General features: G+C 44.1%; 1 protein-coding gene across 2 annotated transcripts in view; it reads right to left on the bottom strand.

Moving 5' to 3' along the window:
* The window catches only part of TRIM3 (tripartite motif containing 3), a 288,298-nt gene that overhangs the window by 21,760 nt on the left and 247,775 nt on the right, over window positions 1-18,763 (bottom strand). For both annotated transcript variants that reach the window (XM_086933707.1, XM_086933708.1), the window contains exons 7-8: window positions 15,558-15,661; window positions 12,380-12,547 (exon numbers count right to left, since the gene is read on the bottom strand). In XM_086933707.1, the coding sequence (XP_086789833.1) occupies window positions 12,380-12,547; window positions 15,558-15,661 (272 nt within the window). The remainder of the gene's footprint in view (window positions 1-12,379; window positions 12,548-15,557; window positions 15,662-18,763) is intronic.

Raw genomic sequence — 18,763 nt, 5'->3', positions numbered from 1 at the left:
GAATGTTGGCATTTAGTCAAAGTGATGGTGGGAGACTTATTCTGGGCTCAAGGCTGAGGCATGGACCCTGAGCACAATAGCTTAAGATGGGGCTGAGGTTCAAAGATCACCTAACAGAAGATGATCAGAGGAATTTGCTAATGGGAAAACCTCAAAGGAACCAAAAACTACTGAAGCACAGTAGGGCAAACCCTGTAGAAGTAAAAGAGAAAACAACCAAATTCTAACAGATTTTTGCTTGGCCCTATAGCTGTCATTATCTGGGCAGCAAGAACAGCTCCATGTGTGTGGCAGTGACAGCCCTGCATTGTGCACACAGCACTGCCATCTTGCTATTTTTCTACTTTCTGGCGTTCCACTCCTCATTTTCATAAAGCAGAATTGGGTTGCATCCAAAGTAAGGGCCCCACTCATAATGGGTAGAGCCAGTTGCCCCCGATTTGTGGCAGCGTTTGGTAGATTAGTGGTAGAGGTCTTTTTACCTTTACCCCTTGAATGCTTGCCATGAAAATCATTAACTGTGTGAAGGTATTCTTTATCGGTTGGCATCCTCTGTGTATGCTGTGTGTATGTGTTCCATATGGTGTGGGGCCTCGACATGAGTGTACAAGGCATGCACGTGTTCCATATGGTATGTGGACCTTGACCTGAGTGTATGCTGGAAGTGCGTGTTTTTCATATGGTGTGTGTGTGGTCCGCCCCATGAGTGTATGCTGTGGGTAAATGTTCGAAATGGAGTGGGGTTCGCCTAATGAGTATACGCTACATGTACATGTTCCAAATAGGGAGAGGTCCTCCTCTTGGGTGTAGGTGTTCCATAGGGTGTGCAATCCACCCCCTAAGTGTACGCTGCATGTATGTGTTCCATATGGGGGGCGATCCACCCCCTAAGTGTACGCTGCATGTATGTGTTCCATATGGGGTGCGATCCACCCCTTAAGTGTACGCTGCGTGTAGGTGTTCCAAGTAGAGTGGAATCCTCGCCCTAGGTGAAGGCTACATGTACGTGCTCCATTTGGTGTAGCCCCACCCCTCCGAGTGTATGCTGCGTGTACGTGTTTCATGTAGGGTTGGGTCCTCCCCTAAGTGTACACTGTGTGTAAATGCTCCATTTGATGTAGGGACCTTCCCGAGTACATGTGGTTGTTCCATATGGTGTAAGTTGAATTCTGTGGGATATTGTCTGACCATAGCGGAAAATTGGTGTTTCCTGCATGGGTGTAAGGCCAGCATGCCATCCCTCATCGTGAGAGCTCAGACCTCAGGAATCCTGGAGCAGTTTCACCCTTGCCAATACAAGTTGGCAGAAGTGTCACTTTCGGCAAGAGAAACAGTATGCGAAACATTTCTCCTTTGGCGAAGTAGGCCTTATACTTTTAAATCCGTTGGGGTGCCAAGCAGTTCATACAATGAGGTGGACAGGCCACACAAAGAATGTCACTGCATTGAGTGCATCATGACGCTGCAGACTCAACAGGGGATAATTCATTAAAGTAACCCATGACAAACAGCAATCCAATTCCTGTCCCACCAGTTTTACATGAGTCTACTAGTGATAGATGATATCTGATCTGTTGACACTGAGAGGTGGTCTCAGTAGCCCTACTTTATGGACTTTCATGGGAACAGGGGTCTTCCTTGGTTCCATTCCATGTCTGGGTTGGTTTGTCAAGCCATAGGGTAAAATCCGCTGACTTTCAGTATCTTGGCAGCATGGGAAAGATGAGTGGCAATCAAATACATCTAGAAAAAGCTAAAAAGCAGTACAATCAGTCTTAGGGTTAAGCTAATCTTTGACAGTATTCATTTGTTAGACTTAAAAGCTCTGCAGAGGGTACTGTTCAGAAGTCAAGTACCGCGGACTACCCGAAAAGACTCCTTAATGCTACCCGGCCTGCTTGGCCGTTATATTCAGCTTTAGAGTCAAGACATTAGTGCCCAGGAAAGGCATGTACCGTGCACCATGATGCCACCTTGCGAATTTCACTGAGGTGTAAACTGGCTTCGCGAGCTGCACGTACAGGTGTCTGTCTTGTGGAACACACCTTTCACTTAGCTGGAAACTGCTTTTTGTGGGATTGACAGGAAAAGCGTGTGCCAGCACGTTCCTACTAAATCAATAGGTTTGGTTTAGCCTGAGCATCTAACTGTGGGGCCAGAGAGCATAAACAATAGTTGTGTGCTCAGGATATCCTGTGTCCGGTCCTCATGGACTCAGAGCGCTCTCACAGCTTAAACAGCACAAATGGTGTGATTTGCTGGAAGAAGTGACAGAAAAGCCATAACCTCACTTGCTAGTGAAGAAAGAAATTAGACCTTAACGACATATTAGTCATATGAAATACTGCGACACCCCCACCCCCTGATGAGGACTACAGCTGACCAGCTCTCCTTGCCGAAATAAATTGAATTTTCAAGCATGCCACTTCATGTTGCTACTATGCTTCTTTCAAGGTCAAGGTAACATTAAGCTAAGAAGGATTCTGCTCCTCGGTCCTTCTAAAGAAAGACTAAACTGCTGCCAATGGAGACACTACAGGCCCGGTTTTCAGCAACAGGCAGTGAAAGCTGCCAAGTCCACTGGTAATGAAAGTATGGACAGAATGAAGCACGTAAAAATGATGGAACGATCGCGTACCGCCTTCAGTAATTCATCAAAAGAAGTTGCCTTCTCATCTCCAAGAGAATATCTGTACAATTTTAATAAGACAGATATCCAAATTTCAAGATTACAAGAGCCAACACCCCAAATTAGGGTCTCTGGATTTAATTTAAGAGTATTCTCAATTCTAATAACTGGATGAAGTGTTGCTCTCTGTTCTAGGAAGCGGCACACAAGAGCCATCTTCTAAAGCCCTGTGGAAGGGCAGTGATTGTGGTCATCAATTTTGTTTCACTCATTATCTAGCGTTCCACCAGATTCAGCGGAAAAGAGAAAACCAAGCGTTACCAACAAATTTACGAAAAAGCATTCTCGGGTAACTTCTTTGGTATGAATGCAGAGTTCTGTTTTTGCACTTGTTACACTTCTCATCTTGCAAATTTCCATTCATGGCAGTCCTGCATGAAGTCACTTGGGTCAAAGCAATTTCAAAGTGGCCTGGAAAGTGTTCAAACTGCAGCTGTACCAGTTCTCAACAGCAATGATGTGTGTTTATAAAGGCACTGTGACTACGGTGACTAAGAGCTTCTATTGTACCTCTCTTCCAGGCATCGTCACAGTATCGAAAGCAGCCTTGAGTGATGTTTCTATCTTCTAAGGTTGGATCGAACCATAATATATTTCGTAAGACACTATCGACTGCCTGAGCACAAGTATCATGTTGTAACTGGAGGCGCTAGAGCAAGAATACTCGCACATAAAGTCTTAGTAGTAGGAATTATGCTGTACATATATAGATAATGCAATGAGGCGATAGAACAGATGGGATAAGTTTGTGTTGTGTGAAAGGGTTGTGTTGTTCTTTACCTTGAGAATGCAAACGGTCAGTGCTAGCAAAGGTTTCCGGATCTCTTGTACCGGACTTTATGACTCCTCTCCCACCTTGTATCTCTTCATGATGAATGATTATTGTCACAGCTATTAGGTCCAGCACAAATATATATGCCGCAGTCAATATGTCTTCAATATCCCTGCCATCGACACAAACTTTCAGTGTCAAACTTGCAACAACCACCTGCGTGTGAGGCCTTGTGCATGGGGGTTTCTCCACACCAATTGGATTTATTCCCCTGTGACAGTGTGAAAGTGAAGGTTGAATTAGGACAATTTAGAGACCAGCAGTTATGAAGATTCCAAGCATGATGGCATTAAATCACAGAATCAGCATTTTTTCGATCTTGACTTGCATCGGTGGCAGCTGGCGATCTCCACCAGTGGCAGACCTACCTTACAATATCAATGTTGCACATTTTGGAGATACGCAAGCAGCGTCTCGCAAAGGAATCTAAAGCCACAGGTTTATGGGTTGATATAGCTGGACACTGAAGCCCTTGCTAATAGCACCTTCTTCTAGGGAAGATGTTGCCTTGTGCTTGGTGAGATCCATCAACAGTGCAGAGTAGTCTGACTTATTAGCGATGACTCAGTACAATGGCAGTAGGAGCAAAGAGAGTGGGCTTCCAATGCACTGCATAACCAGACAAGCGTCCCCAGTCTATAGCACTCCCACAATATAAACATGAATCTCAGCTTCGTACATTTGGTGTCTTAGGAGGATAGTCTGCCTGAATACGATATTTCCTTCAAAAACACAAGGCACATTCCACACTGTGGATTGCGCCTCCTTCCTGCACCACCTTTAGACTCGTAGGCCACCGTTTTCTCAGTTGCCCATCGTAGATCACCACAATACACTGCAGGTAAAGAGAAACACAAGCAATGAGAATAACAGACTACAAAAATCCTCTAAATACGGGACTTGTCAGTAAAATTGTCTATAATAATTAGGAATACAGTGCTAGAGTTTTGATCCACGGTTCCTTCGCAGTTTTTTACAATAGGTATTTAATATTCACTTAGCACAGGGGTTCATTAATTGCCGATTGCCAAATGCTTCAAATCGGCAACAAATTAAAAGAGGACCAACATATTTTGGTTCTCTCCAATGCATGCTCTGTACGAAGCCAGGCAGCCAAGTGGGATAAACTACCACCGCTGGGCAGCAAAACCAGCTCCTAGTTCAGCAAACACTGTTCGTGTAAGAAACCTTGTCTACTCCTTGGTAGCACAGGACAGAGACGGAAGGAAGCTTCAGAGCATGTGTATTAGGGTATAACAGTACCAGCCCAACACTTGCATTAAGAAACCATTAAGTTAAGCTCCCAGACTAATTTTTAAAAAATCAACAACTATTTTATGATTCACATAATGCCAAATTGATAAAACAAAATTGGTCACTGGGAAGTTATAGCTTTTTAAAGGGACAGTTCCATTGCACATGGTTTCTCCATTCTGCATGGACAGTAAATGACGGTTTCTCTGATCTTTCCTCGTCAGCCTAAACCAGTAACGCCACCTCCTTCCTCCTCCTCCTCCTCAGCTCCCAGCGCAGCCCTTGCTGTTGACTCCAGAGTCTGCACCGTCCCCTGAGACTCTCCTTTCTAGGTACCAGTTCACAGTGAGTGTGTGTTTTCTTTGCCACTCATTTTCCCGTTTCAAAAACGAATCTTCACCAAGTCTAGGCCAGCTCAGTTAGAACTGGTCAGGTGGTCTGTTTCATAAGAGGAGTCCTTCGGCATTCCTGGGTGGTCTGGTCGAGCCAACCAGGGGATCAGCTAACACTGAACATTTTGTAGAACTAAAATAACCAGGGTTTGGTTAAGGTGGTCACACTCCCATCCACAGTTCAGCGGACTCAATCCACTTCCAGGTCTTGCAACATGCAGGTGTGTTAGTCTGGTTATCCTTTTCTTCTCCTATTTCAATCTGTGGTCCAGTCTGTCTCCGTGGCTATCAGGCCCCACACAGCCTTTCCCCTCCCATTCTGCTCTTATTGTAATACCTCCCACCCACAACGTACAACAGTCTATCATTTACGCCAAGACTCAGTAGATCAGTGGTCCTTTCAAGAATTTAAAAAAGTTTACATTAGTAAAGTTCACAAACTGTCCTGTCCTTGTTTAGTCCACTCACACTGGTTCTTTCCTACGGAATATCCAAACTAGTCTCGCAGAACCAGGTTTGGTAACCCCTGATATCAGGCTTCGATGGTGGACAGGCTGCCAGCTCATTCTATATTCGGTGAAGGACAATCCTTTCTCATCTCCTGTCCGGACTCCTCAGAAGGTGCTTATCACCCACTCGTGCTCTTCAGGCCCGTATGGTCATGCAAAGGATAACCACCCCGTCTGAAGCTCTCTCCCGCAAAGAACAGGCAGGGTGCGTGCATGTGGCTGAGAAACTGAAGACAATCCGCTTATGCACCATGACTGAAACACATGCACTGGGAAGTCACTAAATGGTCTCTCAATGTCCAAAGTCTAGCAGAGAAAAAAGACAAGAAACATGAGAAAAAGCAGATCTAGGGATTCTCTGTATTGACTGACTTCGAGCCCATAATGAATGAAGAATGGGATGATTCCAAGATGGATATCTTGAGCTTCAGCATCGAAGCAGAAAACATATCCACAGTTTCAATGTAGATCGCGCCTGGAATGTGGACCTAGTATTTGACAAACACATGGGTTCTACCATTTCAAAATAGATCACGCCTGAATTTGAACCTAGTATTTGAAAGACAGGTCGGATCTACTCTTTCAATTTAGATCACACCTGGAGTTTGGACTGGACTGTATGACTGTAACTTTACTAGTACCATCAATTGTGTCAATGGTGTATAGGCAGAGGTATATGACTATCTATAGCAGTACCATCACCTTTGTCAACGGTGTGGCCTCTTTCCAACACATTTTTGCTGTTTTTAGTCTACCTCAGTGTTCTCTAAAGTGTTGGAAGATGGCCCTCATTTAGAATGCTACTGGGCTGAGCTTTTTTCTCAATGTTAACTGTTCCCACGTTTATTCAGTTGGGGTAACTAAACGTTGTTACTTGCGTTTCAGTTTACCTGCAGAGTTGCAATACACTGATGGATTAGTTTACGTATCCGCCTGAAGGACCCACTGGAATGTTTTGGGGAACATTCAAAAAGGCATAATTACAGGTAGACCATCAAATAGCAATTGTAATCAAGAAAAGATTAAATTGGATTTCCTACGGTTCTCTTACAAAATAAAATGAAGAGTTTTACAGAACAAATTGATTGAAGTTGTGTATTGTGGTGCTGTCTCATGGACAACTGAAAACCCAGTGACCTCCGAGTCTTAAGGTGGCGCGGGAGGGAACATGAGCCTCAGCTGAAAGGTACATCTAGCTCTTGTACTGCATTACACCACAGGGAGTTGGATGGTTACACGCGATTCTTTCAAAGCGACCCAATGGGCAGGGAGCAGGTGATTGAAAAAAGCAATACTAATTAGCAAATCTCTGCACCAGTTACTGCTGGCACATGAAAATAGAGACATTTAATAACTTATCATAAATCTCCTAAGAACGGCTTAGTGTTGGCACGTCCCACAATGTGGGCGAGGAACAGAGTGTGCAGCCAAGAGCCATTACGTGAGTGAGCATCAAAGTCGTGCTGCCTGGTTTTTGTTGATGGTTTTTGTAATATCAAAGACTCCTCTAGAGGAGCTAGGCAGTCGCATGCAGCTAGGAGGCCGCGTGACGCGAGGGGGGGCGAATGCTGAAAAGTGGTGACTGCCTTCAAAGAGGCTCCGCTTCACAGCGTGGACACACATTGTGCGACTTTGCCACTGCTGCAAATGGCACTGAGCGCAGGTGATGCGAGGAGGAACATACTAACAGGAGGTGGCTGCAAATCACAGGGTGGGATGCAGCAAGAGCTACGATGTGGGGCTTGGCAGCTGTGGTACTGATGCTGTATAATGACACCGAGGGGAGGGGCAATACTGGTCGGTGGAGGATCTATCTCACAGCATGGGATCCAACAGGACCACGGCGTTAGATTTTGGCACTGTTGCGTATGACACACTTCACACTAACATGATGGACGAAATGGTGACCCCCTTAAAAGAGGCTCCGCATCTCAGTTTGGGAGGTAGTAAGGACCATGCCAGTGTCGCATGAGGTAAGGGGGCAAGCTGGTTTGTATACCGTGTTTCATACTCATGACAGGATGTGTGAGGAAGATGTTGGCTGCCTTAAAATAGGGTCCCCCTCCCAGTGTAGGGTGTAGTTTTATACACAGTGTAAACCTTTGCTGCTGTTGCATTTGGTAATGACACATAAGATGCAGCGGGGGTGAAAATGCTCATAAGAGCACACGGTAGAATTCAGTGTTACACACTACTCTTTTTGCCAGCTCAGTGTAGAAACCCAAGGCTTGTAGCTACAGGCAAGCCTCACGACTGAGAAAGACAAGCCATGCTTAGTGAGACCACTGGATTGCAATGTGTGTCATAAAAAAAAAGCTCATTTATCATGAGTCTACGGGCCTTTAATATGTTAAATTAAACTTCATTGTAATCAGAATTAATTTGCTCTATATCTGAAACGACATCTTTTTAATTACAAGGTTACAGTCCTCTTTGCTTCCAAAATGATCTGTCAAGTCTTGTAGCTGGAAGCAAAGGGGGCAGCAGCATAAATACCCTGAAGAGCGTTTGTTGCAGGAGTTGAAGACTGAAAGGCCCCAAGATCTTGGCTATTTTGAGATCAGCAGAACAACAACTGGAAGTAATTCTATTTAACTCTGGGCTGGAGTCACATTATACAGGTCCTTAACCATGAAACCAGTACCACGAATAATCCTTCTCCTACACATTCCTCTGCAGGACACACCTCAACATCACAGCTCACCCCACCGCCTATCACGAGGCAGTGGTATTGGGAATATGGCCACACTATGGTTCACTTTATGAAAAGATATATTTACAAACTCAGCCTTTTGTCTATTTTTACTATTAAGTGCTTTGAAGTTCTCAGTTGGCACAAATGACAACTGACATCGTATTTACTCCTGGAGAATAGAGAGTATGTTCATGTACAAGTCTACCCTGTGGGTGCACAAGCTGGACACTGCTCTTATGTGTCCAGAGTCAGAGGAGGCGCGTTCGAGGTACCTGGCTCCCCACTCTCCGGCTCACAAAAATCATAAGAGACTCCTCAGAGACTGCTTTAAGACAACTCAGGATATGTTGGCAGCCGAGATACCGCAAAGGTAATGACTGATCGGATACTCGAACCAAGAGATGCTTCTGTGGGTTAGTACTGCGCTGCTGCAATCGCAGATCTGAAAGGCCTCACAATGCCCTCAACAAAGCTAGACCTTCAGGAGGTGAAAACCTTTCTGCAGAGGGATGCCATTTCTGCTAAAAACACAGAACATCAAGAGCTCATGGAAGTTACTTTTCTGATCAGGAGAAAGCGATGTTATCCATGACACAGAATACCAGTCCAGGGAATAAACCATAACAAGTCATAACATGGCTGGTTTAGGTTAGGACACTACACTACAACAAATTAGGTTTTAGCAAAGAGCTCCATGGGTAGCTGCCCTTCAAGTTTAATTTATGGGTTCCATGTATGGTGAGGAGACAGTTGCAAACCAATAACATCCTTTTAGATCACTTCACAGGCTGGGACGGGCTGAATTCATATCCAGGCAAGTGTTTTATTTACTGATCTATCACAAAGGCTGATTATGGTTTGGGGAAGAGTTTGCAATAGGATAAATTTGAGCTGAATGGTTACGGCGAGGGTTATATTCACAGAAAGGAAAAGGAATATTTGGAATAAGATTATTTCCATTTCTGTGAAAGCCTTTATAACGGTTGTAAAGCAGAATTGTCATTATAGAGTAGATCACTGTAAGGGGCTCCCAGTCTTATGGTCATTGCATCATAATAACTAAAGAGGGATATACCCAACTAATATTGTCAACAGTGTTCCACTGCCGACCCTGCCCCCGGACCATCTTCATGAACCTGCAGAGCATTGACTCACAGCAATACTAATATTAGTATTACAAACAACCCCAATAATATTCAAAATTACAACAATGACGATAACTTGCTTTTAACAGCACTTCATACCACACTTCTGCAGTTTCTAAGCACTGTACTAACATTGGATATTGTTAAAAATGTAATGATACTCTGTAAAAACCAATAAAACAACACTGTCAACAGCCACGTCATCAAATCAAGACACCCAGCAGAGAGCGAGACGGAAGGGCAGCCATGGGGACGGAGAACTGCAGGGCCATGGGTTCGGCCCATGCACACTCCCTGCAGACATCATTGTTAGCGTACACCCTGCGGCCAACCCATTCCCAACCAGCCTGGATACCTGTATCCAGCTTCCCTAAAAGAAACCTTCACCATTTTTATTTACATAATCTTGGCTTGTGATCAACACATGGGCTCACCAGATACTGTGTCTGCTCATTACTCTCCTCTCATCCTTCCAGGTTCTTTAACAACACCGCAAACACAACAGGATCAGATCTTGTGCCAAACTGTCAGTGCAATCCCAAATTAAACAGCTGCTGGCCTTGTCAACCATGCTCTTCTTCCTGAAACCTTTCACACCGATCTGTCAAGGGCGTGATCAGAAATAGGGTGTCTCAAAACTGTGATTTCTCATGCTAATTTCCATAGAAAATTTTGGGAAGCGATACAGAAAAGACGACTAAACTATACCAAATTTGCAAGAATCTAGAACTTTACTCAGAAAGCATTCTTTTTGTTATTTGGTATAAATCTCTTGGCCGTTTTAGAAATGGCCATTTAAAGAGATGCTGAGGGGAGTTCACGAAGGGTAAAAAGATGGTGATATCTGGAATGTAGGTGTCTGCATATGCTTTGAATGGCCACTTCAAAAACATCAGGCCTGATTGGCTGGTCACAACCTGATCAATATATTGTTGCAGCTATTACAGAACTCGGGGACATGATCCATACATCCTGAAAATGGATTAAAAAAACATAAGGGGGAGGGTGAGTACACCCTAACCTCAAATGGCATGTTATGGGGGCCCTAAGATCACCTCCTTACCTGGATGGTCACAACATTGACAACCTGTTGCGGCAGCCATTACAGGACTTGGAGATATGGTCCCCATTAAAATGGATGTAGTGAACGTCTGTTTAAGAGGGCTACCAAACGGAGCACATATAAAGTGTGATAACACATTTTAAACACAAAATAAATTATTTGTTAGTGGTACCATACTAATTTTTTAGGAATTGTGGTGTATTCTAAGGAGATTTTACCCTGTGTAAAAATGCTGATCTACTGGGATTTGGGGACCCATCTTTGAGAGAAAACTGTTTTTCTCTCGGTTTTCCCAGAGATGATGGAAGATGCTACAAGAGCGAAGAATAGTATATTTTCTGTAAAAACACACTACTTTCCTCAGTCATATGAGAATAAAGTCTGACACACAGAGTAAAACAGCAGCAGCACCCGTCAGCTGATTCACTAAGTTCTACTTCAGCCTTCCAGAGTGATTGAATGAACAACTAGAGCCCTAACATTCTTACTTATTAAAGAAGTGTGGCACACCTGAAGAAATCTCAATATAATCAAAGCAGTTAAACTGAAAGCATTGAAAAAATGAGGGGGTTTGTTTTATCATAGAAATTATGGTCAATGCTGTAGAAAGCAAAATTAGGACACATTTTTTATGTGTTCTCAAATACTTTTCTCATCTATTTCAGTAAAACATTGTGAGATGCAGATTGAAACATGAACTTCCAACACCAGCCGCAGACACCCTAGTGATCAATGGCAGCATCACCACAGAGCGCTCATGAACAACTGGAGCGCTAACATTTGTATTCAAGAAAACTGAGGCATTTCAGAATGATATTTGATTGAAATAAGAGTAGTTCATTGTAAAGCCTTTCTTGAAAATCAGGCTGACGTAAATGAGCACTTGGATGTTAAACAAGGCATGAAACCAGAGGGCTAAAATGTTAGGAGAGGAGTGGGTTATTATTTTTGTAATTTGAGGCATAAAATATTTTTAACGAAGCTACAAATAATTAGCGCAAGATGTCTGCATAGGTACAGAATCCCCTTTACACATCGGTTTACTCAGCCTACCCATGTTCTCAGTTTATTAACAGCTCCCACATTTTAAAGCTCTAACATTTTGGAGATATACATTAATAAAACTAGAAATTCATACAAAACACAGAGGTTAAAGTGACGTTTTAGTTAGATAAAGGTAAAAACAAAAACTTTTGAAATTCACCAGTTCTAGTTTACTGAGCTAACTATAGGTTGCACTTCTGCCATGCACTGCTTATGATCTCACATATCAAATTGCTCATGAAATGTTAAAAGACATCCCAAATAACATCACTGATGACATCAGTGAGAACATCATAGCCATATACAATTCGGAGTTACTTGGTATACTCATGTTGGTTGATAGCATTTATTTATTTATTTATTTGTTGCCATTTGTAAAGCGCGACAAATACCCGAAGGCGTCTTGGCGCTAGCATGGAAATGGGGTAAGCCCTTGAGACAAGTGTAATTGTGTATTTGGAAAGTTATACAATTCAAAGGACACAAATTACCAAAGTTTGTGATGGATGAAATATTCCAGGTTAAACAGCATGTGATGTCAACAAATATATCATTGAGCATGTCACAAGTTATGCACTTGTCTGCTGCCACATACTACCCTCAAGCCAACCTTCAGTCAGATGTTGTGATTCGCCAGCGGACACTGCCCTCATACATCAGCCACTATACTATGCCACGCACTGTTAGTTACATATTTCTTTCACCTCCCTGAACAAACCTCCCCTGTCCCAATATCCTGCCACAACTCAAGCTCACCTTGAACTTCCCCTCCGGGGAGAAGATGCTGACCCATCGATTGTCATAGTCCGCCACGATGATGTCACCGTTCATATCCACGGTGACACCGGTGGGGCGCTGCAGCTGCCCAGGCGAACGTCCTCGCACTCCAAAGCGCAGCTTGAACTGACCCTCGTTGGAGAACACCTGTGTACGAGAGGCAGGAGGCGGGATAAATAAGGAGATGTGCTCTGTGAAAAACACTGCTCAATAGGAGACCTTTTTCTGCCGGTAAATGTTACTTTGGAGGTAAATTATCAATTTCTGGTAAGGATTTCTGGCAGAAAAGTAGCATTTAACCTATTTAAGGATTTCTATAGCACCCCTTCACATTGGGAAACAAAAATAGCTGACTTAAAATATTTCATAACATTGTCTAAAAGCATGACAAGGTTCATGGCATTTTGACATCAGTAATGTGTCATTGCTAGCTTGATTAGTAAAGAAAGGAAATCTGTGAAACCTGCATACGGTCAAAACAGACTCAAGGTATTGAAAACAATTAAAAACTTTGAATAATAGTGAAAAATAAAGTCAATGAATGTTGAAATGTGGTCTCACGTGAACCTGTCAATGGAGACTTGTGGCGCAACCTTCATCGGGAACCAGCGCATACCAGATCAAAGGGGACAGTGATCAAGAATGCGGTGCAAGGGTGTCCTACATATTTTTATTTCATATAAGAACAAATGAGGGAAAACCATTTCAATCAAAAGGTATTTTTTTGTGGCACCTTACATTGAAAGGCGTACAGAATGATTTTAACCCCTTCTTTTTGCAGTATGCGTTTCTACAAAAAATATTCCTTACATTTGATCAGGCCACAAATCCTTACACAACAGCCAGCTAATCAAATATTTGAACCCAACTCTTACTCGGATTCCAACTACCCTAAACCCTACTCACTATGTATTCTTAACCCCTACCCAAACTGAATAACACCCTAATTCTTCTATCACACAACCATGTTCCTAAAATTGACGTCAAACCCTACTGTGATCCTGCAACTAAACTAGCCCTAAACCTCATCCAACACCCAGACCTTGAAACAGATCTTTACACCCAAAGACTAAAATGACTGGAACCCAAATTGACCATCACCCTAATGTTGTCCCCCACCCCTAATTTTGTCCTTAGCCCTTACTCGACTGTTAACATTTACTCTAAACCTGAACCCAACCCTGTTCATAACCCCAATCGCAATATCATCCCTCACCTTGTTATCTTAATCTTGAATAGGTTTAATTTTCTGATTTGTATTCGGGTGTACCAGTGTTTCACAGAAGTCCCTCTAGAAGGGTGGGATCATACCTCCCCCGCCAGTTACTAGTCTCTAGTTACCCCTACTTCCTCTTAGGGTCAACATGTTTCTGCCCCTTATGTTCCCAAGTGCTCGGGGCTTTCGTCAGGATCGATTATTCTTCCAAAAGAATTCTTTTCTCCTTAGGTCGACAGGATGGTTCTTACATTGATCCAATCGAGTTGGGCTCTATAGTTTGAGCAAAGTTCTGTGTCAGAGAAGGGTTAGCCCATGCTCTACAGCACCTCTTCACTCCCCTTAATTTGCTTATGCACACTAAATTCACATGGATGCCAATGGATGTGCTGTAGCTGGTTGGGCCCAGAGCAAGAGCTGCATACTCTGCACAGAGGCCTTTGTAGTTGGCTAAGAGAAGGTACATTAGGCTACAATGATACTTCGGAGTCCCTGAGGTTATGGTTACCTACAGCAAAGCAAGGCTGCAAGCACCGTGGAGAAGAAATGTATATCTGAAAACCTCTTCGACGTTGTGCCCATAATAACAGCTGTAGAGGTACCCAGGAGGACCATTCTCAGTAAAAAATGTCCCTATTCCAAAAGTCTTCCGTCCTCCCCTACTGACGGAGCCACCATTCTCCAATATCCGTGCTTAAAATACTCTCTCTTTGGAGAGGTGAGGCTGAGTTTGGGTTAATGGTGTTGTGTAGTGAGGTGTCTGAAACAGGGGTACACTGCCTGGGCACCCCACACATATGCTTAGTGTACTGGTGCTGTAAGGCAGGCAGCTGAGGCAGGGGTGCAATGCCTATGTTCTCCGTTACACATGTTTAGGGTACGGGGTACTGTGAGGGGAGGGCTGGCATAGACAACACACTGCTTGTGCTTCTCCACGCACATGCATAGAGTACAGGCACGGGAAGTGGGGTGGTTGGCATAGACGACCTGTGCTTCTCTAAACACATGCATAGAGTAGTGATGCGAGAAGTAGGGTGGCTGGCACAGACAACCTGTGCTTCTCTCTGCATATGCATGGAGTACTGGCGCAGGAAGTGAGGTGGCTGGCACAGACCACCCGCTACCTGTGCTCCTCCACGCACATGCATGGAGTACTGGTGCGAGAAGTGGGGTGGCTGGTACAGACAACCCGTACTTCTCTATGCACATGCATGGAGTACTGGTACAAGAAGTGAGGTGGATGGTACAGAAAACCTGTACTTCTCTATGCACATGCATGGAGTACTAGTGCAAGAAGTAGGGTGGATGGTACAGACAACCTGCGCTCCTCCAAGCACATGCATGGAGTACTGGTGCGAGAAGTGGGGTGGCTGGTACAGACAACCTGTGCTTCTCTATGCACATTCATGGAGTACTGGTGCAAGAAGTGAGGTGGCTGGTACAGACAGTCCGTACTTCTCTATGCACATGCATGGAGTACTGGTGCAAGAAGTATGGTGGATGGTACAGACAACCCGCGCTCCTCCAAGCACATGCATGGAGTACTAGCGCGATAAGTGCATGGAGTACTGGCACGAGAAGTGGGGTGGTTGGCATGGACAACCTGTGCTTCTCTAAACACATGCATAGAGTAGTGATGCGAGAAGTAAGGTGGCTGGCACAGACAACCTGTGCTTCTCTATGCATATGCATGGAGTACTGGCGCTGGAACTGAGGTGGCTGGCACAGACCACCCGCTACCTGTGCTCCTCCACGCACATGCATAGAGCACAGGTGCGAGAAGTGGGGTGGCTGGCACAGACAACCTGTGCTTCTCTATGCACATGCATGGAGTACTTGTGCAAGAAGTGGGGTGGCTGGCACAGACAGCCTGTGCTTCTCTATGCACATGCATGGAGTACTGGTGCGAGAAGTGGGGTGGCTAGAAACTCACACACTCACCTGGATACACTGGTTATTGCTGTCAGCCACCACGATGCGGTTGGTCCCAGAGGTGGAGATGCCTTGCAGATTGGTGAACTCTCCCTTCTCGCGTCCACGGGACCCTGTGGGAAGAGATGAGACACTCGTAAATTAATACCCCACTGGAGAAGACTCCGACACGATAGAGGCAAGCAAGGAATCCTTCGCCCAACCCAAACCAGTCTGTGTAGGCCACACTGATTCCACTGCTGGTCTCCTTCACTAAGGAGCACAAGGATAAGTTACTTACCTGTTATCCTAGTTCTCTTCCAGGGGTGTCCTCATCAAAGTCATAAGCACTGAATATTCCCGCCCATCCGCGGGGAACCCGGAAATAATAATTATATATGAAAACATATATATATATATATATATATACATACAGCAATATATATATATATATATATACAAAGCAATATATATATATATATATATATATATATATATATATATATATATATATATATATATATATATATATATATATATATATATATATAGTGTGGCTGGCCGAAACGCGCAATGGCAGGTTGTGGGAGCAGAGAAGCAGAAAAATAAAAATTACTATATCACGCCAACTTGAGTTCGTGTTTCTCTCCATCGCCGTCTGGAGGTTGGGGAGTTCTTGGATCTCGATAGATATATATATATATATATATCATTTTTTTCACACATCAATGCAGCCCCTATAAAAGAGGCTAAACAATGTAAAAAATAACTGGTTTTGCAATCACATACTATAGAATAGAACACAGGAGGGCAAGCATTACTTTAACTTTTTTCTAATGAGTGGACTCTAAATAATCTGCAAAAGAGCAAGCATTATTAGCCTACAGGCTGCGTTGAAACCAATAGTATAGAAAATGAAAGCAATTGTAACATAAAAACTGGCATCGTGCCTTTAAGGCAGCCATGACCCACAGCTTCCCATCATACCTCAGGGGTGACAGTTAGGTCAGTTGTTCTTTGCGGGGACCACAGGGTCAGGGCACAAAGATATAGCTTAACAGAAGTCTCATTTGCCTGAGGAGGTGGGTGGGTTGCTTATGACTTTTTGATGAGGATACCCCTGGAAGAGAACTAGGATTACAGGTAAGTAACTTATCCTTCTCTTCCAGGGGATCCTCCTCAATTGTCATAAGCACTGAATCGGATAGCAAGCCCATCCTCCACCTGCGGGCAAATGAGAAACAGTGATCCAACAAATAATCAAAGCTTTTTTCAGCAATGGAACACATTTTTCAAGGAAGCCTGGCCTACTTGAGTGTCTGCTCTGGTAGCGGAGTCGAGACAATAGTGTCTTGTAAACGTATGTATAGATCTCCAAGTGGCTGCTTTGCAGATCTCATCGATCGGGACATTTTTAAGGAAAGGCGTTATAGCGGCTTTTCCTCTAGTGGAATGAGCCTTGGGTCTAGACTAAAGTGGCTTTTGTGCTAACTGATCAGCCAGTTTAATACAGGACACTATCCACCTGGAGATAGAAGGCTTGGAGGTTGGAAAATCTGTCTGATTGAACAGTAATTAATGAACAGTTGATCAGATTTCCTAATCGTCTTAGACCTGTCCAAATAGAATTTCAAATCCCTTTTCAGGTATAAAGAGAGAAGGGAACTCTCAGCTGGAGTAGAGGGATTAGGAAAAAAAGGTAGGTAGTGAAATAGTTTGATTGACATGAAAATCCGACACCACCTCCGGAAGGAAGGAGGGGTGGTTTCGCAAAACAACTCTATTGAGTTGAAAAACTGTGTATGGTTCTTTTGAGCAGAGAGCTTGAATCTTGCTCACCCTGCGAGCTGAGGTAATCGCCACCAAAAAAGCTACCTTCCACATAATGTATTGGAGAGTTGCTTTGTGGATAGGCTCAAATGGGGGACCCTTCAATTTAGTTAGAACCAGGTTCAGCTCCCAGGGAGGTAATAGAGGCCGAATAGGAGGGTAAACCTTCTTTAACCCTTGCAAGAAGTCCTTCGCAAACTGCAATTGAAAGAAGGAGACCGCCTGTAAGCCGTAATGGCAGCTAGGTGTAATTTTATGGAAGAGAATTTTAGACCTGCCTTAGCTAAGTTATGTTATGTTATAGGAGGTTTTGTAGCGCGCTCAAATACTCAGGAGTGTACTGGCGCGAACTTATGCAGAGAGACAGTAGGAGTGGGAATTATAGCGTCATAGTAAAAAGATGAGTTTTTAATGGTTTTTTAAAAAGATTGAGGTCCTGGGTGGCACGAAGCTGCGCAGGAAGGGCATTCCATGTACTGGCTGCTTTCACTGAGATGAATTGTCCGCTTAAACGAGCCCGTTGAAATTGAGGCATAGCCGGCCGGCACTGGTTAGCCGACTGGAGGGGGCGGTTAGGTACATACACAGAGAAGCGTCTCCTCAGGTAGAGAGGCCCTTGACAATGAATGGCTCTGAAAGAAAGAACAAGGGTTTTAAATAGTATCCGTTGGGCCACTGGCAGCTAATGCAGACTACGCAGATGTTGCCGTACACTAGACCTCCGCGAGGTGTTAAAGAGAAGTCTAGCTATGGCGTTCTGAATAATCTGAAGGTGCTTGGTCATGTAGGCAGGGATGCCAATAAACAGGCGTTAGCATATTCTAAACGAGAAAGAATAAGGGCACGCGCCACTGTTTCTTTGGCCTCCCTCGGAAGCAAGGGGAAAAATCTGCGCAGGGCTTTGAGGGTATCAAAGCATACACTGGTCAGTTTTTTTTATATTATCCTCAAATTTAAGGTTTTCCCCAAACCACACTCCCAGGTTTTTTGCAGGGTTTCCCGTCGACTAGGGGCAGGGAACATCAGATGGCCACAATAATTCTCTGAAGTTAGTGGGAAAATGGCCGTAGAGGAGGTTTTCTGATTTTTCTTCGTTGCACTTCAGTTGAGCAAGTGCAAGCCATCAAAAGACAGACAAGAAGCAAAGCTGGGCAGAAGAAGTATCCAGATCGGCAAATGGCCAAGTGAATAGTAGCTGGGTGTCATCAGCATAGGCAATAATTTTTGCGCCCAGTTCTTCGGCCAAAAAGATCAGAGGGATCAGATAAATATTAAACAACAGGGGGCTAAGAGTAGACCCCTGAGGTACCCCAGTGCATAGTAGCCTGGCCGAGGACGCGTGGGGAGGCATCCACACCTGCTGTGTCCGATTATTCAGGAATGATGTCAGCCACTCTAAAGCAGAG

The sequence above is a fragment of the Lissotriton vulgaris genome, chromosome 8 (assembly GCF_964263255.1).
Source record: "Lissotriton vulgaris chromosome 8, aLisVul1.2, whole genome shotgun sequence".
In the NCBI taxonomy this organism is placed as follows: Eukaryota; Metazoa; Chordata; class Amphibia; order Caudata; family Salamandridae; genus Lissotriton; species Lissotriton vulgaris.
The sequence above is the reverse complement of the archived record's forward strand: the minus strand, read 5'-3'. Positions and strand labels throughout refer to the sequence as shown.